The sequence below is a fragment of the Xenopus tropicalis genome, chromosome 1 (genome assembly GCF_000004195.4).
Source record: "Xenopus tropicalis strain Nigerian chromosome 1, UCB_Xtro_10.0, whole genome shotgun sequence".
NCBI classification, from domain to species: Eukaryota; Metazoa; Chordata; class Amphibia; order Anura; family Pipidae; genus Xenopus; species Xenopus tropicalis.
Genome location: NC_030677.2, coordinates 15,717,476 through 15,745,131, shown reverse-complemented (window position 1 = coordinate 15,745,131; position 27,656 = coordinate 15,717,476). Strand labels below are relative to the sequence as shown.

General features: G+C 49.8%; 1 protein-coding gene across 1 annotated transcript; it reads left to right on the top strand.

Annotated features, from left to right (window-relative positions):
* On the top strand, positions 1-27,584 carry hspa12b (heat shock protein family A (Hsp70) member 12B). The gene is made up of 13 exons (XM_002936277.5): positions 1-283; positions 7,652-7,694; positions 13,323-13,423; positions 13,707-13,831; positions 16,464-16,650; positions 20,043-20,147; positions 20,231-20,347; positions 20,431-20,602; positions 21,491-21,577; positions 22,955-23,059; positions 23,654-23,912; positions 25,609-25,712; positions 26,546-27,584. Exons 2-13 carry the CDS (start codon positions 7,652-7,654, stop codon positions 27,184-27,186), a joined length of 2,046 nt encoding a protein of 681 aa, XP_002936323.2. The 5' UTR covers positions 1-283; the 3' UTR covers positions 27,187-27,584.
* The last annotated feature ends 72 nt before the right edge of the window (positions 27,585-27,656 follow it).

The following is a 27,656-nucleotide window of genomic DNA, read 5'->3' as shown; positions in this document are numbered from 1 at the left end:
ACACATACATCTGGGATGGCAATTTAAACCAGTGCTGAGCTGGGAGTGACTGGGAGAGAGGCTCAGCCTTCCATAGGAGAGAAGAAGAAAGGAACAATGTTTGGGGCATAATGTTCCCCTCCCGGCTGGAGGAAAGTGGGAGCTCAGAATAAGGACCTACCCCAGGGCAATAAGGACCCACCCCAGGGCAATAAGGATCCTACCCCCCCAGCCAGTCTGCAGGAGAGGGGCAAGCGCTCCCATTGGGCCAGAAGTAAGGAAACTTGCACATACAGGGCAGAAGGTAAGATTTTTGTTGGGGGGGGGTTTATATTTCTTGCCCTGTATTGCGCCTGTGAGATAAGTGCTAGGAGTTAATAGATATAAGTGGGAGGAGCTGTCCCACAGAGCTTACAGTCTATTGATATTGTTTTCCCATAAGCACACTGTATATCAGATAACTGGTTTCCAGATAATGGATCCTGTACTTGTTCTGTATATTTATATAGGGGCGTCCTCTTTGTGCTTCTGTCCAATCATAACCCTAGAACTGAATGATACCATTAACCCTAAAATGCCCACGTTGCAACTATGTCAAGGGAACGTTTTATGCAAAGGTGAATTTCCCTTTAAGAATGTGCGGTGATGTAATAGGAACAAATGACATCGGGTCTGTAAAGGGGCAGAGAATAAATATGTAAAGGGGCAGAAAAGAGCAACGTGGGTGGGTGTGAGGGGTATTTGTGCCCATAGGCAGAGCCGCAATGTAAAAGAAGGCACCCCCCCCCCCGCTATAGTCAGGTATTGTGCCCCAATTCCCTCTGATGTCATAGAAGCTCTGAGTGACGTCATTGGAAGGGGCTTCCCTACAGAATTGTTGTATTGTGGATTGAGGGGGTGGGGGTGAAACTAGGGGTAACTGCCCTGGGTCCTACTCTTCATGGGGCCCCACAGTGCCACAATGTTGCCCAACATGCAGTACCCTACAATAACAGTCTATACTCCATAATGCCAGGACTTCAGTATAGAGATGCCCCTTCCCCTTTGGGCAAAAGCATCTGGGAGGGTATTGGCTCCCCTGCCCCCTATATCTGTACTGAGTTCCTGGGGCCCCCAGTTCCACTGGGACAGAGGAAAGAGGTTCAGGTGAGGGGGGGGGAAGCGTTTCCATGGTTACTAAACAAGTGCAGTTGATTAACCTGCTGCACTTACCTGATTGGCTAAGAGACTAGATTAGGCATTACCTGGCCCATGAGGTTGCTAAGAAGCAGAGACCAGGAAACAGAAGGATTTTCTATTCTTTTCCCCAAGATCGTGTGGCGCTCAGAGTGAGTTTGTGGGACCCCCGGGCAGGACTGGGCACACAGCTCTTTGTCACATAGTCACAAATATATTCTGCCCCCCCCCCAGAGCCAGCAGAGAAAGGGCTGAAATATGAGAATTATCATTACAGTCCCCACTGGGCGGTGCCACACAGATCCGGCGCGGGTAAGAGCGTCTTTAAAGGGGAACTGTCACTTATACATAAAAAGCTGTATTTTGAATTAAATCATCCATATCTGTTATAAATGTATTGAAAAATCTGAGCTGTCAATCATATATTGCCTGCCCCGCCTCTACAATTACTTGAACTACCCAGTCCACCCACATTTGCCCCCATAACAGGACCCTCCAGGGCACCCCGGATAGCAGCAGTCAGCGCCCCTACAGCCAAGACCCCATTTCCCATAATGCCTTGCATGTTCTCTGATGCAAAGCCTTGTGGGAATTCTTGTCTGAAGGGAAAACTGGCTGCTGCTACATTGTTGCAACAGTCAGAACTAACCATGTAGAGAATAGTAAAGTTGCACTGAGGGGGCCCCATGGGGAGTGATGTAGGCTCTGCATGTATTTAGCCAATAGTCTGTATGGGGAGGGACCTATAATTATAATTACGGTGTATTTATAAAGCCCCATATGGTACAATAAATACCCCGGCGGTGAGGCGGGGGCAGGCTCCTAGGGGCAGGGATTTCACGTTCCAGCTGGGGAGCAATCAGGGGAAATCCCTCACTTCAAAGGGAAGGAATTATAAGCTCTGATGTCGGCCCATCGCTCATATTTGTTACAGCTCTAACTTGCCCTTTAAATGCTCCCATCTCACTCATTGGCTCCAGGTGTCTCGCACTTTTGTTTTATTCATAGAGAAATTCAAGTGTTTTTCTACCATAAATGTTACAGGGTGGAATATAAGTGGCGATGTGATTGGTCTTTGATAATGATATTACTGGGAACCATTCCCAGAGTGCTGGTCCATCCCATGTTGCTGGTCTATACCATGTTACTGGCCCATCCCATGTTACTGGCCCCTACCATGTTGCTGGTCTATACCATGTTACCGGCCCCTACCATGTTACTGGTCCCTTCCATGTTACTGGTCCATCCCATGTTACTGGTCCCTACCATGTTGCTGGTCTATACCATGTTACCGGCCCCTACCATGTTACTGGTCCCTACCATGTTACTGGTCCCTACCATGTTGCTGGTCCCTACCATGTTACCGGCCCCTACCATGTTACTGGTCCCTACCATGTTACTGGTCCCTACCATGTTGCTGGTCTATACCATGTTACCGGCCCCTTCCATGTTACTGGTCCCTACCATGTTACTGGTCCCTACCATGTTACTGGTCCCTACCATGTTGCTGGTCTATACCATGTTACCGGCCCCTACCATGTTACTGGTCCCTACCATGTTACTGGTCCCTACCATGTTGCTGGTCTATACCATGTTACCGGCCCCTACCATGTTACTGGTCCCTACCATGTTACTGGTCCCTACCATGTTACTGGTCCCTACCATGTTACTGGTCCCTACCATGTTACTGGTCCCTACCATGTTACTGGCCCCTACCATGTTACTGGCCCCTACCATGTTACTGGCCCCTACCATGTTACTGGCCCCTACCATGTTACTGGCCCCTACCATGTTACTGGTCCATCCCATGTTACTGGCCCCTACCATGTTACTGGCCCCTACCATGTTACTGGCCCCTACCATGTTACTGGTCCATCCCATGTTACTGGCCCCTACCATGTTACTGGCCCCTACCATGTTACTGGTCCCTACCATGTTACTGGTCCCTACCATGTTGCTGGTCTATACCATGTTACTGGCCCCTACCATGTTACTGGTCCCTACCATGTTACTGGTCCCTACCATGTTACTGGCCCCTACCATGTTACTGGTCCCTACCATGTTACTGGTCCCTACCATGTTGCTGGTCTATACCATGTTACCGGCCCCTACCATGTTACTGGTCCCTACCATGTTACCGGTCCCTACCATGTTACCGGCCCCTACCATGTTACCGGTCCCTACCATGTTACTGGTCCCTACCATGTTACTGGTCCCTACCATGTTACTGGTCCCTACCATGTTACTGGTCCCTACCATGTTACTGGCCCCTACCATGTTACTGGCCCCTACCATGTTACTGGCCCCTACCATGTTACTGGCCCCTACCATGTTACTGGTCCCTACCATGTTACTGGTCCCTACCATGTTACTGGCCCCTACCATGTTACTGGCCCCTACCATGTTACTGGCCCCTACCATGTTACTGGCCCCTACCATGTTACTGGCCCCTACCATGTTACTGGTCCCTACCATGTTACTGGTCCCTACCATGTTACTGGCCCCTACCATGTTACTGGCCCCTACCATGTTACTGGCCCCTACCATGTTACTGGTCCATCCCATGTTACTGGCCCCTACCATGTTACTGGCCCCTACCATGTTACTGGTCCCCTACCATGTTACTGGTCCTACCATGTTGCTGGTCTATACATGTTACTGGCCCCTACCATGTTACTAGTCCATCCCATGTTACTGGCCCCTACCATGTTACTGGCCCCTACCATGTTACTGGCCCCTACCATGTTACTGGTCCATCCATGTTAACTGGCCCTACCATGTTTACTGGCCCCTACCATGTTACTGGCCCCTACATGTTACTGGTCCCTACCATGTTACTGGTCCCTACCATGTGCTGGTCTATACCATGTTACTGGCCCCTACCATGTTACTGGCCCCTACCATGTTACTGGTCCCTACCATGGTTACTGGTCCCCTACCATGTTGCTGGTCTATACCATGTTACTGGCCCTACCATGTTACTTGGCCCCTACCATGTTACTGGTCCATCCCATGTTACTGGCCCCTACCATGTTACTGGTCCCTACCATGTTACTGGTCCCTACCATGTTGCTGGTCTATACCATGTTACTGGCCCCTACCATGTTACTGGCCCCTACCATGTTACTGGCCCTACCATGTTACTGGCCCCTACCATGTTACTGGTCCATACCATGTTACTGGCCCCTACCATGTTACTGGCCCCTACCATGTTACTGGCCCCTACCATGTTACTGGCCCCTACCATGTTTACTGGTCCATACCATGTTGCTGGTCCATACCATGTTACTGGCCCCTACCATGTTACTGGCCCTACCATGTTACTGGCCCCTACCATGTTACTGGCCCCTACCATGTTACTGGGCCCCTTCCATGTTACTGGCCCCTTCCATGTTACTGGCCCCTTCCATGTTACTGGCCCCTACCATGTTACTGGTCCATACCATGTTGCTGGTCCCTACCATGTTACTGGTCCCTACCATGTTGCTGGTCCCTACCATGTTACTGGTCCATACCATGTTGCTGGTCCCTACCATGTTACTGGTCCCTACCATGTTACTGGTCCATACCATGTTGCTGGTCTATACCATGTTGCTGGTCTATACCATGTTACCGGCCCCTACCATGTTACTGGCCCCTACATGTTACTGGCCCTACTGTACCATGTTTTGCTCGTCCATACCATGTTACCGGCCCCTACCATGTTACCGGCCCCTACCATGTTACCGGCCCCTACCATGTTACCGGCCCTACATGTTACCGCCTACCATGTTTACCGGCCCCTACCATGTTACCGGCCCTACCATGTTACCGGTCCCTAACATGTTACTGGTCCATACCATGTTGCTGGTCTTACCATGTTACCGGCCCCTACCATGTTACCGGCCCCTACCATGTTACTGGGCCCCTACCATGTTACTGGCCCCTACCATGTTACTGGTCCCTAACATGTTACTGGTCCCTACCATGTTACTGGCCCCTACCATGTTACTGGTCCCTAACATGTTACTGGTCCATACCATGTTACTGGTCCCTAACATGTTACTGGTCCATACCATGTTACTGGTCCCTACCATGTTGCTGGTCCCTAACATGTTACTGGTCTATACCATGTTACTGGCCCCTACCATGTTACTGGCCCCTACCATGTTACTGGCCCCTACCATGTTACTGGTCCATACCATGTTGCTGGTCTATACCATGTTACCGGCCCCTACCATGTTACCGGCCCCTACCATGTTACCGGCCCCTACCATGTTACCGGTCCCTAACATGTTACTGGTCCATACCATGTTGCCGGTCCTAATACCCATGTTACCTGGCCCCTACCATGTTACCGGCCCCTACCATGTTACTGGCCCCTACCATGTTACTGGCCCCTACCATGTTACTGGTCCCTAACATGTTACTGGTCCATACCATGTTACTGGCCCCTACCATGTTACTGGTCCCTAACATGTTACTGGTCCCTACCATGTTACTGGCCCCTACCATGTTACTGGTCCCTAACATGTTACTGGTCCCTACCATGTTACTGGTCCCTACCATGTTACTGGCCCCTACCATGTTACTGGTCCCTAACATGTTACTGGTCCATACCATGTTACTGGCCCCTACCATGTTACTGGTCCCTAACATGTTACTGGTCCCTAACATGTTACTGGTCCCTACCATGTTACTGGCCCCTACCATGTTACTGGTCCCTACCATGTTACTGGTCCATACCATGTTACTGGCCCCTACCATGTTACTGGTCCCTAACATGTTACTGGCCCCTACCATGTTACTGGCCCCTACCATGTTACTGGTCCCTAACATGTTACTGGTCCATACCATGTTACTGGCCCCTACCATGTTACTGGTCCCTAACATGTTACTGGTCCCTACCATGTTACTGGCCCCTACCATGTTACTGGTCCCTACCATGTTACTGGTCCCTACCATGTTACTGGTCCCTAACATGTTACTGGTCCCTACCATGTTACTGGTCCCTACCATGTTACTGGCCCCTACCATGTTACTGGCCCCTACCATGTTACTGGTCCCTAACATGTTACTGGTCCATACCATGTTGCTGGTCTATACCATGTTACTGGCCCCTAACATGTTACTGGTCCCTACCATGTTACTGGCCCCTACCATGTTACCGGCCCCTACCATGTTACTGGCCCCTACCATGTTACTGGCCCCTACCATGTTACCGGCCCCTACCATGTTACTGGTCCCTAACATGTTACTGGTCCATACCATGTTGCTGGTCTATACCATGTTGGTCAGGCTGGACTGGGAAAGAGAATTAGGCAGCCCCTCCCACTAGCTTATGTATGTGATGTCACACCAAGGGGGCTTTTTTCAACCATTCAGATGAGATTTCACAAAGCGTATGTCTGACCAATCAATTGGCATAACTAGATTATCTGGCCCCACTGCAACATCATTGTAGGGCCCCCTAAGATTTCATGGTCAGTACCCCAGTTCCACACAGGGGGAAGGACTTTTAACTTGGTAGGGATATTGTGGGGTCCCGTTTCCTGCCAGCGCTGCCAGAATACAAACATAAGGACAAATATCAGATACCAGCATAGGTTGCTGGGAGTTGTACTTTAAAACCGGGCTTTTGAGTGGGTTCCTTCCAAAGCAAAATAAGTACATTATTCATGGCCCCCAAGTTATTTCCCTGCGAGACACTAATTGCCCGGGGACGAGGGTGAGAGGTGAAGATAATTTAACCTTCTCAGCCCCCCAGCTGGATCTACATGTGGGAGGGGCATGAGAGCTCCAATCAGCCGCAGACGTTTGTGGTTTGGGGAGAAAGTGAATTCTGTAAACAGAGAAAGACATTAGGGCTAATTACACATTTCTGCCCATTAGCAACGGCACGGCAACAAACCACATACACATAAACTAAACATACACACATGCAGCTTATATACAATAATAAATAAAGATGGCAGTACCATTTACTCTAATGGATTTTACAGGGGAAAACATTCCAGATGGCTGAAGGGCTTACAATCTAAAAGTAGTCTAGGATTTATTATGGGCATTAAGATGGGATAATGTAAATGTAGATGCATTCCGCTTCCTTCTGTTAATTCCATATCCTTGCAGTACACATGTCCATACACTAGGGGCAGTCTCACTCAGTGATTTATTGTTCTGCAACAAAATCTAAATAGGCCTTGGAACTGGTGCTCCTACTCTGACACTGAGCCCAGGTTGAAGGCTACACAGTAGGGCCACCCCCTGTACAATGATTGACAGGTAGCAGCTCAGCAGCTGAATGGTTGCTATTGGTTACTAGACCAGTGTCTGTTAGGACATTAACTTAAAATGAATCCCTTTAGTAGATTCCCTTGGCCTAAAGGCAATCCAGCAGGGGATTATGGTGACCCCCCAGGGTCGGGGTCTGGGATTTATGGGAGAATGGGTGTGGCTTATTATGCACGTGCCGCCATCTTTCTAACTGGCACCTCTGTCTGTGCTTGGATTTCAGATGTCGGCTGTGCTGGAGAGGAGAATGGACAGTCTGCAGATAGGTAAGTGCTCGTGGCAGTAAGTGGCCGGTGCTGGGGACATACAGAGGCAGTGTGCATACGTGTGTGGGGCAGGTCTGATTACTGGCTGCATTGGGCCCCGGGGCCCCAAGAACTGAACCTTTCTCTGCATCACTAAAGTAAAGGCATATGGGGACCCATTGTATAAACAAATAGTTCTGCACTTTCATCTACATGTTGGAAAATAAAAGCAAAGATCTGATTGGTTCCAGAGGGCAATTGCACTTCTGCTGCTATTTAGCCTGTTAGTACATCAGCTCCATCTGATCTTGTCTCTACTGGGATACGGGTATCGGATCAACTGGGCGGCTGAATTTCCACCTTATAATCTGATAACTGCCCCATGTACTGTGCTGGGATGCACCTAATGGCACCCCCTATGGGCAGAGATTGTAACTACACCTAAAGCTTTACACATCGACATTGGCATCCAAACCAATAATGTCCTGGATATGTGCCCGACAGCTGGCCAAACACTGGCAGAGCCGGCCATTGGCCTGAAGGGGCTAAGTCAGAAGCCTGTATCAGCCTGCTGAAAGGTATGGGTCAAATCTTGTAGAGTGTAAGCTCTTTTGGGCAGGGCTCTCTTCCCCTCCTGTATCGGTTACTGATTGCTTTATATGTTACTCTGTATGTCCAATGTATGGAACCCACTTATTGTACAGCGCTGCGGGATATGTTGGCGCTTTATAAATAAATGTTAATAATAATAATCCCTGCCATAAAGCAAGACAGAACTGCTGCCTAGTGCGGAAACAACATCCCAGGTAAAATATATATACATACCATTATACTAAATGTACTAACTGTCATGGCCACTTATTAACCCCCGGGATGCTAGTATGGATCAGTGTGGGCACGGCTAATTGCCTGCACCGGGGCCCCATGTCCCAGAGCTTTGGGGGGGCCCAGTTATTGGATATGATTAATAATACAGAGCAGAGAGAGCTGATTTCACGCTCAGTGTTGTTGTCTTTGAACTGAACTCAGATCTGAAAGTCCAAATAAACAGCTTTGCCTTTCAACTGCGGCCAAACAGGCGGATCTGTAGCGTCGCTCTGCATGGCAAATACCCCATCTGGGGCTCATTCCTCCCGGTGACTGGGGCAGGGAACCCCAGAGGGGCAGCCCGGTGTTTATAGAGCCCCGGCCGCTGACAGGGGGGCACGTTGGATGGGGGACGGCAGACTCCGGCCGCATCTACTGGGAATTGTCTGGAAGGGGGAATAGAATTTCTCTCTTTTCATCACATAATGCAAAGCAGGATCCCGGCACACAGATGGTATTTATCATTGGGCCCCGTGTCAGTCAGAGAATAACATTCGATCCTAACTACTCCCCCGCAGACTTGTAATGGTTCAGCCCATAGAGACTAAGGCCTGAGATAGAGCACACAAGGCAGGATATTGGGGGACCCAAGTGGAAGGGGGAGGCTGTATATCAGTAGCGCAATATAGTATTGGGGAACACAGGAGGAAAGATATCCGTGGCCCACAGAGCTGGCAATCTAAGTGCGTGGGCACACAGATCAGAGCTGGGCATTTCACTTGCTGGGTTATACCCCTCATACACTGCCAGAGTGGCCCCCCCATCCTGAAGCCCTCAATGTGCAGCACAATGGCTCAGTGGGTGACAATGGCGCTGTGCAGTGCCGGGGTCCAGAGTTTGATTCCAGCCGGGGCACCTGATGCAGGGAGTGTGTAGGTTTCCCCCCAAACACATACAGGTAGGTGACCCTGGTGTGTGTGAATGGCATTAGGAGATTAGATTGTAAGCTCCACTGGGCAGGGAATGACACAGAATGTGCTGTAGGAATGTCGGCACCATGTAAATAGGAGGGAGACTGAGCCCAATGTTTTCCTGCCCTGATCTATAGGGTTTATGGCAATTCCTTGTTACCCAGACCCCCTGCCCGGTAAATGGAACAGTCTTCTCCGCTTGTTTGTGCCTCCCTACTGATACTCTCCATATAAAGTTATATTCCCCAGAGATTTCTATTGTCATGTCATCCTGCTCTTCCTGCCCTCTCCCCTACTCTCTCCCCTGCCCTCTCCCCTACTCTCTACCCCACTCTCTCCCCTGCCCTCTCCCCTACTCTCTCCTCTGCCCTCTCCCCTACTCTCTACCCCACTCTCTCCCCTGCCCCCTCCCCTACTCTCTACCCCACTCTCTCCCCTACTCTCTACCTTGTCCTCTCCCCCACTCTCTCCCCTGCCATTTCTCCTACTCTCTACCCCACTCTCTCCCCTGCCCTTTCCCCTACTCTCTACCCCACTCTCTCCCCTACTCCCTACCCCACTCTCTCCCCTGCCCTCTCCCCTACTCTCTACCCCACTCTCTCCCCTGCCCTCTCCCCTACTCTCTACCCCACTCTCTCCCCTACTCCCTACCCCACTCTCTCCCCTACTCCCTACCCCACTCTCTACCCCACTCTCTCCCCTACTCTCTACCCACTCTTCCCCCTACTCTCTCCCCTGCCCCCTCCCCTACTCTCTACCCCACTTTCTCCCCTGCCCCCTCCCCACTCTCTCCCCTACTCTCTACCTTGTCCTCTCCCCCATTCTCTCCCCTGCGCCTTCCTCTACTCTCTCCCCTGCCCTCTCCCCTACTCTCTACCCCACTCTCTCCCCTACTCTCTCTCCTACTCTCTACCCCACTCTCTCCCCCACCCTCATCCCTACTCTCTACCCCACTTTCTCCCCTACTCTCTACCCCACTCTCTCCCCTGCCATCTCCCCTACTCTCTACCCTTCATACTCTCCTGCTTTTCTCTCTCTCCTGCTACCTTGCACTCTTCCCTGCCCTGTACTCTCCCTTACTCTCTACCTTACACTTTCCCCTGCCTTCCCTTAGCTCTCTCCCCTAGACGCCCCCCTGCACTTTCCCTTGCCCTCTTGTCTGCACTCTCGCCAGCACTTCCCCTGCACCCCCCCCCCCTGTCTCTCAGGCAGACGCTGTCTAGTTAAATCTTGTTATTTATTGGTGGGACCCCCCCCCCTGCACTCTCCCTGCCGCGCTGCTGGGTAACTAATAAGTCCCTTTACTTTTCAGAACAGAGAACATTAACCTTTGTGATGTCTCTCCTATCTCTTGTTAGAGAGATACTGTCAGCAGAACACTTAGACTGTAAGCTCTGTGGGCCAGGGATCTCGGGTTCCCTGCACATTCCTCCCCTTTGCATGCAGGTTACTGTGCGCATTTCACACATAAGGACTAACCCTGTAGGCTACAATTGCTGCCATACTGCTGCACTGCCCCCCCTGTGTGTAGGCTACACTTGCTGCCATACTGCTGCACTGCCCTCCCTGTGTGTAGGCTACACTTGCTGCCATACTGCTGCACTGCCCCCCCCCCTGTGTGTAGGCTACACTTGCTGCCATACTGCTGCACTGCCCCCCCTGTGTGTAGGCTACACTTGCTGCCATACTGCTGCACTGCCCTCACCCCTCCGACAGCTTATAGCCCCACATGAATCCCATTCCCTGTGCAGCCAGGACCCAGGATGATTTGCAGGCTGATTTATTTGTTTATAGCTGATATATGAAAAAGCACTTTATTGGCCATTCATCACTTTAATGAGCCCAGGGCTGTCCTGTGAGCTTCTCCGGCTGTGGGGGCTGCAGGCCCAGAGCAGCTCAGTCCATGTACTAAAATAAATAGGCGAGTCCCTAGGGGGCAGGGAAAGTGCTCAATTAGCTGCTACTTTGTGGCCTAGTAAATTCCTCATCACCAGCATCGAGGCATCTAGTACCGAGGGGCTCCGCTCCGGAACATGTAGCAACGTAAAAATGTGTTTAGAAAAGTCATAACCAAGTCACATTGCCTGCAGAACTAGTACTCCTGGTAATACTATAATACTGTATGGTAAAGTGACCTGCAGTACTGACTGGCACAGTGACTCCCGGCATTAATTGGCACAGTGACTCCCGGCATTAATTGGCACAGTGACTCCCGGCATTAATTGGCACAGTGACTCCCGGCATTAATTGGCACAGTGACTCCCAGCATTAATTGGCACAGTGACTCCCAGCATTAATTGGCACAGTGACTCCAGCATTAATTGGCACAGTGACTCCCAGCATTAATTGGCACAGTGACTCCAGCATTAATAATTGGCACAGTGACTCCCGGCATTAATTGGCACAGTGACTCCCGGCATTAATTGGCACAGTGACTCCCAGCATTAATTGGCACAGTGACTCCCAGCATTAATTGGCACAGTGACTCCAGCATTAATTGGCACAGTGACTCCCAGCATTAATTGGCACAGTGACTCCAGCATTAATTGGCACAGTGACTCCCAGCATTAATTGGCACAGTGACTCCCGGCATTAATTGGCACAGTGACTCCCGGCATTAATTGGCACAGTGACTCCCGGCATTAATTGGCACAGTGACTCCCGGCATTAATTGGCACAGTGATTCCAGCATTAATTGGCACAGTGACTCCCAGCATTAATTGGCACAGTGACTCCCAGCATTAATTGGCACAGTGACTCCAGCATTAATTGGCACAGTGACTCCCGGCATTAATTGGCACAGTGACTCCCGGCATTAATTGGCACAGTGACTCCCGGCATTAATTGGCACAGTGACTCCCGGCATTAATTGGCACAGTGACTCCCGGCATTAATTGGCACAGTGACTCCCGGCATTAATTGGCACAGTGACTCCCGGCATTAATTGGCACAGTGACTCCCGGCATTAATTGGCACAGTGACTCCCGGCATTAATTGGCACAGTGACGCCTGGCATTAATTGGCACAGGGACTCCCGGCATTAATTGGCACAGGGACTCCCGGCATTAATTGGCACAGGGACTCCCGGCATTAATTGGCACAGGGACTCCCGGCATTAATTGGCACAGTGACTCCCGGCATTAATTGGCACAGTGACTCCCGGCATTAATTGGCACAGTGACTCCCGGCATTAATTGGCACAGTGACTCCCGGCATTAATTGGCACAGTGACTCCGGCATTAATTGGCACAGTGACTCCAGCATTACTTGGCACAGTGACTCCCGGCATTAATTGGCACAGTGACTCCCGGCATTAATTGGCACAGTGACTCCCGGCATTAATTGGCACAGTGACTCCCGGCATTAATTGGCACAGTGACTCCCGGCATTAATTGGCACAGTGACTCCCGGCATTAATTGGCACAGTGACTCCCGGCATTAATTGGCACAGTGACTCCCGGCATTAATTGGCACAGTGACTCCCGGCATTAATTGGCACAGTGATTCCCGGCATTAATTGGCACAGTGACTCCCGGCATTAATTGGCACAGTGACTCCAGGCATTAATTGGCACAGTGACTCCCGGCATTAATTGGCACAGTGACTCCCGGCATTAATTGGCACAGTGATTCCCGGCATTAATTGGCACAGTGACTCCCGGCATTAATTGGCACAGTGACTCCAGGCATTAATTGGCACAGTGACTCCCGGCATTAATTGGCACAGTGACTTTCAGTGGGATTGTGTATGTGTACAGCCATTTATAGTGAATATAGTAAATATATAGTGACCAGCACTTCTCCCTCCTGGGAGCAGCACAGAGAATAATGAATGGGGGTTTATAACACTGATATGAATCTGTTCATTCCAGGTACCAACATGGACCGTTCCTGCACCCCATCGCCCCCCAACTCCCCCAGCCTACAGAACGAGAGCTGTAACATCGCCCCTCTCACCCCATCCCAGTCCCCGGTAAGGAACCTTGGTCTCCGATTATAATTTCACTGGGTACCACCCCCATTGTGCTTTAGGGCATGTTTATTTATTCCCCCGTGCTGCAAGATAGTAAGCTCTTTGGGTCAGGTACTCAAAGTATCAGAGCTTTTTTTTTTTTTTTATAAGATTTTTTAAGGGTACAGACCCATAGCAGCCAATCAGATGTGCGCTTATTTGTTGCTACCTGCTAGCTGGTTGCTAGGGGTTACTAGACCTGGTGTTCATTGCCCACATCTAATGCACAAACCTTACGTTCCAGAGGAGCGAACACCGGGCAGTGAGGGGATCTCAGTTCTTTGTGGTTGTTGCTATTGATTTTGGAACCACATCCAGCGGCTACGCCTTCAGCTTTTCTAAAGACCCGGAAGCCATTCATATGATGAGGTACAGTATTTTCTTGCTGATTTACAATCGACAGTCAATCGGCCCATTTTCAGCCAGATATTGGTTGGGTCGGCACGTCTGGGGGCCCATACAGGGTCAGATAAGCTGCCCAGCAGCTTTTATTGGGCCATTTATTGGCAATCCACTCTTTTGGCCAATTCTCCCCATATGCCGACCTAAGATGGATGATACTGGGCTAATTCAATCATTTGGTCCTAGGGCCAAACGATCGAATTAAAACAGTGGGCATTGGTGCCATTGCACTAATGGGAAAATCAAACCTGGCCAATTGAGCTCTTAGGCCAGATGTCGGTCGAGTTGGCCCAAGGATTTGCTTAATACAGGGATCCCCAACCTTTTATACCCGTGAGCCACATTTAAATGGAAAAAGTATTGGGGAGCAACACAAGCATAGAAATGGTCCCTGATGGTTCCAATACAAGCAATAATTGGCTATTTAATAGCCCCTATGTGGATGGGCAGCCTACAGAAGGCTCTGTTTGGCATTATACTGGGTTTTTATGCAACCAAAACTTGCCTCCAGTCAGGAATTCAAACAGTCAGCAACAGTGCCCCTACTGGTCATTTTTAGACTTATCTTACTCAAAGGCTTCAATATAAGGTCTGTACCTGGGAAAATACTAGGGGCCTGATTCACTAAAGTGCGATAAAACGTGCGCTATTTATAGCATGCGGTAAAAATTTTATCGCATCTTAATTTTCGCGACTTTTCGCACGATTCACTATAAGCATACTTGCTCTATTTTACGCGCGATATTGCATGCGTTATTTAACTCGCGAAGACTATTTCAATGTGGTATTTGCCGGTACATGCCCTAAATTACGCCCGCGAATAGTCGCCGCATATGAATGGTAGCTTAGAAATAGTGTATAAAAATTGTCACCGCATATAAATGGTGTATAGAAATATTAGCCACATATAAATGGTAGCATATAAATAGTAGCATATAAATGGTAGCATATAAATGGTAGCATATAAATAGTAGCATATAAATGGTAGCATATAAATAGTAGCATATAAATGGTAGCATATAAATGGTAGCATATAAATGGTAGCATATAAATGGTAGCATATAAATGGTAGCATATAAATAGTAGCATATAAATGGTAGCATATAAATGGTAGCATATAAATAGTAGATGCTTATAAATAGTAGCATATAAATGGTAGCATATAAATAGTAGATGCTTATAAATAGTAGCATATAAATGGTAGCATATAAATAGTAGCATATAAATGGTAGCAAATAAATAGTAGATGCTTATAAATAGTAGCATATAAATGGTAGCATATAAATAAATAGTAGCATATAAATGGTAGCATATAAATAGTAGCATATAAATGGTAGCATATAAATAGTAGCATATAAATGGTAGCAAATAAATAGTAGATGCTTATAAATAGTAGCATATAAATTGTAGCATATAAATAGTAGCATATAAATGGTAGCAAATAAATAGTAGATGCTTATAAATAGTAGCATATAAATGGTAGCATATAAATAGTAGCATATAAATAGTAGATGCTTATAAATAGTAGCCAATAGTGATGAGCAAATGTGTTCTGGTTTCTTTAGTGAAAAATTAGCAAATCTTTCGAAAGATTCACGAAACGGCAAAAATGTTGTGCGGGCAAAAAAATTGTTGCCCGTGACTATTATTTTTTGACGCTTGTATAAATTTTTGGACGTGCGGTGAATTTTTGCGTGGTGAATTTTTTTCATGCGTTTTGCCATTGGCGGATTGTTTTGCGAAACGCATGAAAAAAATAAAATTCAACGCACGTCCAAAAACTTGCTGCGAATCCATGCCTGGCAAAACATTTCATCACTTGTAGCCAAATAGAAATAGTCGCGCAAATGAACGCACGCCATGTTAGCCATACACGTCAATACTTGCGGAAAATTACTGTATTAAAAATGACCATTTCCCTGCAAACTGGCGGCTGCCCAGTACTGATTCCGCTCATGTAACGTTACAGATTGGGACTAAGGGTACTGTACCTTTAAGGCCTTTATTGGATAAAGCTGTAGCACATGTAGCGCAGGCTCACAGTGTTATTGGCTGCCGCACATTTTTGGCTTTGGACGGTTCCAGGGAAGGCTTCTTGGCCGGGGATCGTATCCCCCCTGAGCCGAATGCAGTTTCTCTGTGCGCTGCCAACTGTAAGGGAACCAGCGAGCCGGGGGGCCCCAGGGACAGATCCGTTACAGTTTATTCCATTGTGTTCCCATACAGAACATATTAAACCCCCCCGTCTGCAGCCCCCATTGCCGTCCTTGTTATTTATAGAACATAAGGTTTTCCTATTTTATTCCTTAGCAACGTAATGTGTCACTGGGCCCAACAGAACCTCATTAGATCCATATGCTCAGCTCTATATGAGATGCTCCAATTCCTTATAGTGCATCATTAAATGTCCATACACTGTATATGTGACTTGTAGGGTGGCACTTAGTTGGTCACAGAAGGGCCAATATCAGCTGCCAGCTCAGCCCCTACAGAGCTTAGTAAACTACATAGGGGCCACCAATGCCTGACCAATAGCTGCCCAATGTGGGATATCATATCTGTACGGGAAAAGCAAAGTAGTTCTCTTGTCCCTCATTAGGAAATGGGAAGGAGGGGACCCGGGAGTCGCCCACCAGAAAACTCCCACCAGCCTGCTGCTGACCCCCGACAAGGACTTTCACAGCTTTGGATACACGGCCCGGGACTATTACCATGACCTGGACCCAGAAGAAGCCCGGGATTGGCTGTACTTTGAGAAGTTCAAAATGAAAATACACAGTGCCAGTGTAAGTGCCGCCTCATTGGCTCCTCCCACTATAATAAACCATCTAAAGGTCTAAATATCATTGGAATTACATTTCCAAAGGGTGGGATATCCAACTTGCAGGGCCTAGGGGGGGAGCAGGCAGTAACATTCAGTGCAGGCTGCGGGGCCTAGGGGGGGGAGCATGCAGTAACATTCAGTGCAGGTTGCGGGGCCTAGGGGGGGGAGCATGCAGTAACATTCAGTGCAGGCTGCGGGGCCTAGGGGGGGGAGCATGCAGTAACATTCAGTGCAGGTTGCGGGGCCTAGGGGGGGGGAGCAGGCAGTAACATTCAGTGCAGGTTGCGGGGCCTAGGGGGGGAGCAGGCAAGTAACATTCAGTGCAGGTTGCGGGGCCTAGGGGGGGAGCAGGCAGTAACATTCAGTGGCAGGCTGCAGGGCCCTAGGGGGGGAGCAGGCAGTAACATCCAGTGCAGGCTGGCAGGGCCTAGGGGGGGAGCAGGCAGTAACATTCAGTGCAGGTTGCGGGGCCTAGGGGGGAGCAGGCAGTAACATTCAGTGCAGGCTGCAGGGCCTAGGGGGGGAGCAGGCAAGTAACATTCAGTGCAGGCTGCAGGGCCTAGGGGGGGAGCAGGCAGTAACATTCAGGCTGGGGCCAGGGGGGGCAGGCAGTACTTGGCAGGTGCGGCCTAGGGGGGCCGGAGCAGGCCAGTAACATTTGGTGCAGGCTGCGGGGCCTAGGGGGGGAGCAGGCAGTAACATTCAGTGCAGGCTGCAGGGCCTAGGGGGGGGAGCAGGCAGTAACATTCAGTGCAGGCTGCGGGGCCTAGGGGGGGAGCAGGCAGTAACATTTGGTGCAGGCTGCGGGGCCTAGGGGGGAGCAGGCAGTAACATTCGGTGCAGGCTGCAGGGCCTGGGGGGGGAGGCAGGGCAGTAACATTCAGGCAGGCTGCGGGGCCTAGGGGGGGAGCAGGCAGTAACATTCAGTGCAGGCTGCGGGGCCTAGGGGGGGGAGCAGGCAGTAACATTCAGTGCAGGCTGCAGGGCCTAGGGGGGGAGCAGGCAGTAACATTCAGTGCAGGCTGCAGGGCCTAGGGGGGAGCAGGCAGTAACATTCAGTGCAGGCTGCAGGGCCTAGGGGGGGAGCAGGCAGTAACATTCAGTGCAGGCTGCAGGGCCTAGGGGGGGAGCAGGCAGTAACATTCAGTGCAGGCTGCAGGGCCTAGGGGGGGAGCAGGCAGTAACATTCGGTGCAGGCTGCGGGGCCTAGGGGGGGAGCAGGCAGTAACATTCAGTGCAGGCTGCAGGGCCTGGGGGGGGGAGCAGGCAGTAACATTCAGTGCAGGCTGCGGGGCCTAGGGGGGGAGCAGGCAGTAACATTCAGTGCAGGCTGCAGGGCCTGGGGGGGAGCAGGCAGTAACATTCAGTGCAGGCTGCAGGGCCTAGGGGGGGAGCAGGCAGTAACATTTGGTGCAGGCTGCGGGGCCTAGGGGGGGAGCAGGCAGTAACATTCAGTGCAGGCTGCAGGGCCTGGGGGGGGGAGTAGGCAGTAACATTCAGTGCAGGCTGCGGGGCCTAGGGGGGGAGCAGGCAGTAACATTCAGTGCAGGCTGCAGGGCCTAGGGGGGGAGCAGGCAGTAACATTCAGTGCAGGCTGCAGGGCCTAGGGGGGGAGCAGGCAGTAACATTCAGTGCAGGCTGCAGGGCCTGGGGGGAGCAGGCAGTAACATCCAGTGCAGGCTGCGGGGCCTAGGGGGGGAGCAGGCAGTAACATTCAGTGCAGGCTGCGGGGCCTAGGGGGGGAGCAGGCAGTAACATTCAGTGCAGGCTGCGGGGCCTGGGGGGGAGCAGGCAGTAACATTCAGTGCAGGCTGCAGGGCCTGGGGGGGAGCAGGCAGTAACATTCAGTGCAGGCTGCAGGGCCTGGGGAGGAGCAGGCAGTAACATTCAGTGCAAGGCTGCAGGGCCTGGGGGGGAGCAGGCAGTAACATTCAGTGGCAGGCTGCGGGGCTTGGGGGGAGCAGGCCAGTAACATTCAGTGCAGGCTGCAGGGCCTGGGGGGGGGAGCAGGCAGTAACATTCAGTGCAGGCTGCAGGGCCTGGGGGGGAGCAGGCAGTAACATTCAGTGCAGGCTGCAGGGCCTGGGGGGGGAGCAGGCAGTAACATTCAGTGCAGGCTGCAGAGCCTGGGGGGAGCAGGCAGTAACATTCAGTGCAGGCTGCAGGGCCTAGGGGGGGAGCAGGCAGTAACATTCAGTGCAGGCTGCGGGGCCTAGGGGGGAGCAGGCAGTAACATTCAGTGCGGGCTGCGGGGCCTAGGGGGGGAGCAGGCAGTAACATTCAGTGCGGGCTGCGGGGCCTGGGGGGGAGCAGGCAGTAACATTCAGTGCAGGCTGCGGGGCCTGGGGGGGGAGCAGGCAGTAACATTCAGTGCAGGCTGCAGAGCCTGGGGGGGGAGCAGGCAGTAACATTCAGTGCAGGCTGCGGGGCCTAGGGGGGAGCAGGCAGTAACATTCAGTGCAGGCTGCGGGGGCCTAGGGGGGAGCAGGCAGTAACATTCAGTGCAGGCTGCGGGGCCTGGGGGGGAGCAGGCAGTAACATTCAGTGCAGGCTGCGGGGCCTAGGGGGGGAGCAGGCAGTAACATTCAGTGCAGGCTGCAGGGGCCTAGGGGGGAGCAGGCAGTAACATTCAGTGCAGGCTGCGGGGGCCTAGGGGGGAGGCAGGCAGTAACATTCAGTGCAGGCTGCGGGGCCTAGGGGGGAGCAGGCAGTAACATTCAGTGCAGGCTGCGGGGCCTAGGGGGGGAGCAGGCAGTAACATTCAGTGCAGGCTGCGGGGCCTAGGGGGGGAGCAGGCAGTAACATTCAGTGCAGGCTGCGGGGCCTAGGGGGGGAGCAGGCAGTAACATTCAGTGCAGGCTGCGGGGCCTAGGGGGGGAGCAGGCAGTAACATTCAGTGCAGGCTGCGGGCCTAGGGGGGGAGCAGGCAGTAACATTCAGTGCAGGCTGCGGGGCCTAGGGGGGGAGCAGGCAGTAACATTCAGTGCAGGCTGCGGGGCCTAGGGGGGGAGCAGGCAGTAACATTCAGTGCAGGCTGCGGGGCCTAGGGGGGGAGCAGGCAGTAACATTCAGTGCAGGCTGCGGGGCCTAGGGGGGAGCAGGCAGTAACATTCAGTGCAGGCTGCGGGGCCTAGGGGGGGAGCAGGCAGTAACATTCAGTGCAGGCTGCGGGGGCCTAGGGGGGAGCAGGCAGTAACATTCAGTGCAGGCTGCGGGGCCTAGGGGGGGAGCAGGCAGTAACATTCAGTGCAGGCTGCAGGGGCCTAGGGGGGAGCAGGCAGTAACATTCAGTGCAGGCTGCGGGGCCTAGGGGGGGAGCAGGCAGTAACATTCCCTCCTCTCCCTGCTCTGTAGGATCTGACCATGAAAACTGAACTAGAGGCCGTGAATGGGAAGAAAGTCCAAGCGCTGGTGGTGTTCGCTCACGCTCTTCGCTTCTTCAAGGAGCACGCGGTGCAGGTAGGTACTGACCCTCCAACTGATGGGCACAACCCTTCCCTCTTGTGTCATTGGCCATAAGTTCATGTTTGTTTTCCAAATAGGAACTGAAAGACCAGTGCCCGGCCCTGAATGAGAAGGAGGCCATACGATGGGTGCTCACTGTGCCCGCCATATGGAAGCAGCCGGCCAAGCAGTTCATGAGAGAGGCTGCCTATCTGGTAAGACTTTCCGTTGGGTACAATATGTGCCAGTCTGTATCCGACCTACCGGCCCAAACCTATCATTCTCTTGATACCCGCAGGCTGGTTTGGTGTCTCCAGAAAACCCAGAGCAGCTGTTAATTGCCCTGGAACCAGAAGCCGCCTCCATATATTGCCGAAAGCTCCGGCTCCACCAGCTCATCGATCTCAGCAGCAAGGCAATAATCAATGGCTACCCCTCCGACCGGTCCATAGACTCCAGCTTCAGGCAGGGTAGGTGCCACCCGCGGAGATTCATTGGCCGCTGCTAATGGTTTTTATGTCTTTTTTATCCAAACACCCTGTCTTCTTCTTCTGTCTCATTAATCCTTTCAAATGGGGGTCGCTGACCCCGGCAGCCAATAAACTATTGCTCTGTAAAGCTACAATGTAATTGTTATTGTTACTTTTTATTACTTACCGTAAATTACTATTCAGCCCCTCTCCTACTCATATATCAGTCACTCTCTCAAATCACTCCCCGGTTACTAAGGTAAACTGGACCCTAGCAACCAGATTACTGCTGAAATTTCAAACTGGAGAGCTGCAGAACAAAAAGTCAAATAATGAATAAACTACCAATAATAAAAAATGAAGACCAATTGCAAATTTTCTCAGAATGGCACTCTCTACATCATACTATAAGTTAATCTAAATGTGAACAACCCCTTTAGTGCCTTCATCCTGAACTGATTCTGTATCTGCACTAAGGACCAACATGGGTCTCATCAGGTGGTTCTGCCCCCAAACCCTCAACCCACTTTTTTATTCTGTTGGACCTTCTGTTTGAATACAAGCTACCGGGTTCCAGTACCATCAGCATGAAAAGCTAAACACACTCATCATTCCCACATTCCAAACCAAAAAGGGACTTTATTTAATAAAATAAACCTGTGCCCCCCCGTATAGCCAAGTAGTCATTCCCACGCTCTAAACCAAAGAGCCTTCACCCCTATACTCTAAGCCAAAAGCCTTGGTTCCTGCCAGTTGCCCAATTCTAGTTGCCCCGCAGGTACCCTGTGCTGCCTGGGAAAGAGGCAATTGATGTTTTTGTTTAATAAAAGGGGCATTAGAGCAGCTCAGAACTAATCTGCCATTAAATTCCTTTGCTCCGTTTCCCAGCGAGAGAGCAGCTCAGACGGTCTCGGCACAGTCGGACTTTCCTGGTGGAGACGGGAATGGGAGAGCTGTGGTCGGAAATGCAGGCAGGTATGTATCACCTACCTAAATGGATCCTTTGTATTAATGTGCTGCTGTACAGATGGGATTTGCATGGGGGCTCAGTGGTTGGTTCATCTGACTTACAGCGCTGGGGGCCTGGGTTCTGTTGGGCCAAAGGGCAGGGAATGGGCCGAGGGTGGGACAGCAGCAATGAGAGCAGGGATGGAAGGCAAGCGAGTTCCAACCCTATTAATAACATCAGCACCAAGCTTCCTTGTTATTAGTGAGGCTGGAAAGGTACTAGCCGCGTGGCTACTCTAACTCCTCCAGTTCTAGAGCTCTGACTGGATTCTGGCTTTGTTGCTTTAGAACTGTTTTTTACTATTAAATAGCCATCTGGGAACAACCAATCTGGCATTGCTTTGTGACTTATCAGTACAATATTGCCCCCTACAGTTCAGTTTAGTCAAGGATTTAATGGAGCCTTTTCTTTATTGTTGCTTGTGCCACCTGGTGGTCAAGTGCAGTATTTCTATTATTAAACAGTAGTGTATTAAAAATGCGGTATATCTATTAATTGCTAGCAGATAAAGGTTTAAATCAAAAATATCAATAGTATAAAGAAAAATGAAAATATACCTTCTGGCCACTGAGGTCAGACAAAAGTCAGATGCACCCCGGGGGCAGATTTTCCCTTTTATTACTTATCTTTCCATCACCTTCAATGCATCTTACTGCCCATTGTAAAGAGTGGTTACTGGGTTCAGTGGGAAAGGAGACTGCAAACACATTCATTAGGAACAAAGAATAAAGCGATAAAGACCAACTGCAAATTGCATGAAGTATCAGTATCTACATCATACTAACCCACATATGTAATAAAATGCACTAAGTTTGCCCAGGAGCAGTAACCTATAGCAACCAATAAGATATTTGCTTTTAAACAGGTGACCAGTAAATGCTACCTGCCCATTGGTTGCTATGGGTTACTGCTCCTGGGCAAACTTAGTGCCTTTTATTACATAACCCCCTAAAAGTCAATGCCTGTTGCCCACCTGAGTATCCAAAGTGTTGAATACTGAAACAGGTTACCCATAATCCTCTGTGGATCCAAAGGACCTATAAGGGTACAGTTCATTAGTTGCACTGGATGCACCATTTGGAATTATGGTAGGTAAAAGAGCAGCAGATCTTTACTGTAAAATAAAAGTGTCCTGGTATCCATGGATTTTACACCCTTCTATTCCTATCATTAAGAGCCAATAGCGTTTGTATTCTGGGAGGGAAACAGAAATAGCTCCTTGGTAAGAATCGAACTCAGCACTGCAACCTACACACCAGGCCACCATACTCCCAAAAGTAACTATAGTAACGCTATCAGTGTCAACGTGAATTCTGAACATTCCATCTTTCCTTCTGCTGCAGGGGATCGTTACATTGTCGCCGACTGCGGGGGGGGCACGGTGGACCTGACCGTCCATCAGATTGAGCAGCCCAAGGGGACTCTGAAGGAACTCTACAAAGCTTCCGGTAAGCCTTCTGCCCCGGGGCCCTTACCTGGGTGTAGCTATTCCATTTGGGCCAAGGCAGGATGGCAAAGGTACAGTGAATCATAATCACATAAGTCGTTGGCCCGGAGGGAATGGAGCCCCCGGTATTAGGATAATCCCCGATAAGCTGCTAACAGAACAAAATGTAAATATGAAATGTACATCGGGACTGGTTTCCCTGTTAATACACCCTCCCATGTTGCTAGGCTGGTAGGGAAGGGAATATGGATAAACAAACCCCTCTGAGGTGGGGGTGCAACTCTGGCTGCATTTACACAGCTCAGAATAAGAGGGGAACCTTACTTATTTATTGCCCACAGCAGCCAATAAGCTTACAGCAAGGCGGCACATTCATAAATGTAACATTCTTATAGTTATAAAGAATCTGAGCCCCCCTAGTTTTTAAGAAGTTTTTATGCAGCCAATATAATGAAATGAGACAACAGCGCCATCTGCTGGTCAGTTTTGCCATGGTCTTCTCTGAGCAGCATCAGAACTCTTATTTGACTCTTAGAAGATATTGGGCATTAACCTTTGGACTAAATGGTTAATGTTTTCTGTGTTGGTTTGGAAGGGGGTCCATATGGAGCCATTGGGGTGGACCTCGCCTTTGAGAAGATGCTGTGCAAGATATTTGGAGAAGACTTCATCCAGACCTTCAAAGTTAAACGTCCAGCGGCGTGGGTGGATTTAACGATCGCCTTCGAGGCTCGGAAGAGGACAGCAGCCCCGCAGAGATCCAACCATCTGAATATCTCCTTACCGTTCTCCTTCATCGACTTCTACAGGAAGAACAAGGGGCAGAATGTGGAGACTGCCCTGAGAAAGAGCAGGTAACCTAGAACCTGGCTTGTATTAACATGCTCGGTGTGCCATAATGTCCACTCTAGGCTTCCATCCACAGGCTCAATACAGAACTAGTCCCAAGGTGGGACACAATGCTTGGTTAGGTGGAGCTGACCTCGTTGGCTGCACATCGAATAAACCCTCTGCTTTTTATTGGCTGTCACTTCTCAGTTACCCCAATTTCATCACTACCAACATCACCATCAAATTATCCATCTAATGTATCCATATGGACATGAGGGAAGAGGGCTGGTTACCTGCCTAAAGGTTCTACCTATATCTACTCCATGGGGCCCCATTAGGGATTAATTTCAATCACTATAAAACTGTACATTTCCATTGTACGTCCCTCAGTTATTCCCTAGGAGGCCACCAACCGAGAAGCTTCCTGTTAAAAGGGGAATCAATGTTCCTATTGATCCGAGCGTTCGATGTGTAATTAATTCTCAGTCTCCTCAAACTCTCGCACGTTCTGAAAGCCTCAGAGTGAATTCCAATCCACCAGGGAAATCTCTCTGGAAACCACGGCCTGTATCGTCTGTAGCCTTAAATAATGGCATTTACTATTGACTGTACAGGAGAGAAGTTGTAACGTGTATTGTTGTAATTACTGCACCAGGGTTCCTGCTAATAAGGCTGGGAGGGGGGGGGGACTTGTAATGGAACCTTCTCTGCAACAATATTCTGCACATACAGAATTAGTAAGGGTCATAGATGAATTGGTGACAGCTACAGCATTCCAAAACAGTATAAGGTGGTGTAGCCCAGGTTAGTGGGGACGACTAGGAATGGGGACCACTGGGATTTTCCTTATTATTCCTGTGGACCAGTCCAAGTCTGGACTAGCAATGGGGACCACCGAAATTTCCTCATTATTCCTGTGGACCAGTCCAAGTCTGGACTAGGAATGGAGACCACTGGGATTTTCCTCATTATTCCTGTGGACCAGTCCAAGTCTGGACTAGGAATGGGGACCACTGAGATTTCCTCATAATTCCTGTGGACCAGTCCAAGTCTGGACAAGGAATGGGGACCACTGGGATTTTCCTCATTATTCCATAGGACCAGTCCAAGTCTGGAGCAAGGGATAGATCCAGAGAAAAAGGTAGAGATTACCTCTTTGGGGGCCACTGGGATTTTCCTCATTATTCCTGTGGACCAGTCCAAGTCTGGAGCAAGGGATAGATCCAGAGAAAAAGGTAGAGAATCCCTCTTTCTAACTATCATGCAGATCTATGGTTCTGTTAGGAAGACTAGTGGGTCTGGCCAGCCATGTAGTGGGGCCTAGTCAGGCCGACCTACCGGTCAACAATCAGATTCCATGGTGTCCCATAAATGACTGACTTAATTTTCCATTTGGCTCATTAGTGCTTCAACAACCCCAGTCAAACTGATCCAAAAAGGCTACCAACTCCATCAGTGTTTATATGTAGCAACAGGCAGTTTCTACTGCCAACTACTGGTTCAGCCTCAGTCCTTCAGCTGTAGGTTTGACTCCGATGCCTTGTCAGATTGTATAGATTGGTCCTGCCATGTCTGAGATGCTTTGTTCTTATCGTTAATAATCTGGCCACAGGAGAGCGCTTGAGTCTGTACATCAGGTTAAAACGTGGTTAAAACTGGCAGTCATTTATATGACCTCTGACTCAGGAACTCTAACACCTCCTTTATATTTTGCTTCAGTGTCAACTTTGTGAAATGGTCATCCCAGGGCATGCTACGGATGTCTTCCGAGGCCATGAACGAACTGTTCCAGCCAACCATCCGTCAGATCGTCCAGCACATAGGTACCATATCATCCCCATTTACTTACCCTTTAATGCACTCACAGTATTACTTCGAACTCTGATGAATAGTATAAACTGCTGATAGTGGCCTGACTAGGACAGGACTCATACTATATTAGTATAGAATGTTTTGCTCAAATAGTCAGTAGCTGAGATAGGTTATAGTACTTACACATTTAGGCACAGTTAATGGGACAGGGCCTCATGTTAAACATCCAGGAGTAGTAATTCATCAGATATTGATCGGGCAGGTTAAAAGATTGTCAGATCGGGGACCACATCGGCTCGTTGATGCTATCCCTGAACCGACTACCCCATTGCTCCCGTTAGCCTACATTTGCCCGATATCGCCCACACGTAGGTCCGCTCGCTTGGCGAGGTGTATGGCCACCTTTAGGCAGATCTTAAAGGGCCAAGCTTTTTATCTTCCAGAATTATTATCAGTATTGTACTGGATTTGAAATATTTTTGTGGCCGGTCTGTGTTTTTTCTAACTTTCCTTCGTTGTGCGATGTTTATTGGGCTGAAATGTTTTAGTACTCGGAGAGATTTCTGTAAATATTAACTCAATGTCTGACAGAGTTTTTATGCTGAACATATTCTCCCCCTACTGTGCCAGCCTTGGGTATAGATTGCTTACTCCTTGCATGAATAATGGATCCCAGTCCTGTACTGGATACAAGAATATTGTAGGACTCACCAACATTCCAGCCCTGAACTGAGATCCTGTTCCATAAATGGATAGTTTGGGGTAACAGCTAAAGCTAATTGAACCATAGAAAAGTCCATCTTTGTGCAGAGACCAGTCTATAACATTGTCACCTTTCCCGTAGATGACCTCATGAAGAAGCCAGAGGTGGAAGGCATCAAGTACCTCTTCCTGGTTGGTGGTTTTGCAGAGTCTCCGATGTTGCAGAGCGCTGTCCAATCAGCTTTCAGCGATATCTGTCGGGTTATCATTCCTCAAGACGTTGGCCTTACCATACTCAAAGGAGCCGTCCTCTTTGGCCTCGATCCTACCATTGTCAGAGTAAGGCGTTCTCCTCTCACCTATGGCGTTGGGGTCCTCAACAAGTTCGTAGAAGGAAAACATCCAGCGGATAAACTCCTTGTGAAAGAAGGGAAGAATTGGTGCACGGATATCTTTGATAAGTTTGTGTCCGTGGATCAGTCGGTGGCTCTAGGCGACATAGTCCAGCGGAGCTACTGCCCGGCCAGGAATGGGCAGCGCAAAATAATCATCAATATCTACTGCTCCTCTACGGATGAGGTGGTGTACATCACCGACCCTGGCGTCAGGAAGTGCGGCACCATTAACCTGGACTTGCCTGATATAAACGAGGAGAATGGGAAGACGGGGCGCCGGGAGATTAAAGCCAGCATGCAGTTTGGGGACACGGAAATCAAAGTAACGGCCATGGATGTCAAAAGCAAAAAGACTGTGCGAGCCGCCATAGACTTCCTTTCCAACTGAGCAAAGACTTATTCCTTTAGTTCTAGAGAACTTGCAGAAGTCATTAAGGACAACCATTGGTGGTTAAAGCCAAGTCTCTGCTGAGGTCTTTGCATTCCATTTCATGATAAACCTGGAATAACTTACCTGTGGGCAATATCATTGGCCACTGAGACGTTTCCCATTATGTAGAATGGAAGCCTCGGTGGTGAGCCACTATTTTAGCTACCAGTACCAAGTCAGAACCACTTAAAATGTGTTATTCAACGGATCAGTCCTTCCAGTCATTCAGCCCTGTCAAAAATGTATGAAGTTCTAGCTGATGTTTGGTGGCCGTAAAAGACTTTTTTCAAAGACAACTTTTAATATTTGCCCCTACATTATGACCAACATGATGACATTGCATTGGAATCTAAGCGTCAAGGCAACATAGAACGTTCAAGTAATGAACAAATGATATGAAGGTTGGAGGCCCAGCCTGAAGGCCAGTT

Excerpts from the sequence above, each read along its gene's own strand:
- hspa12b (XM_002936277.5), top strand. The coding sequence starts at position 7,652 with ATGTCGGCTGTGCTGGAGAGGAGAATGGACAGTCTGCAGATAG. Across the intron at positions 16,651-20,042 it reads TGAAAATACACAGTGCCAGT|GATCTGACCATGAAAACTGA; the intron begins GTAAGTGCCGCC and ends CCTGCTCTGTAG. Across the intron at positions 21,578-22,954 it reads GTGGTCGGAAATGCAGGCAG|GGGATCGTTACATTGTCGCC; the intron begins GTATGTATCACC and ends CTTCTGCTGCAG.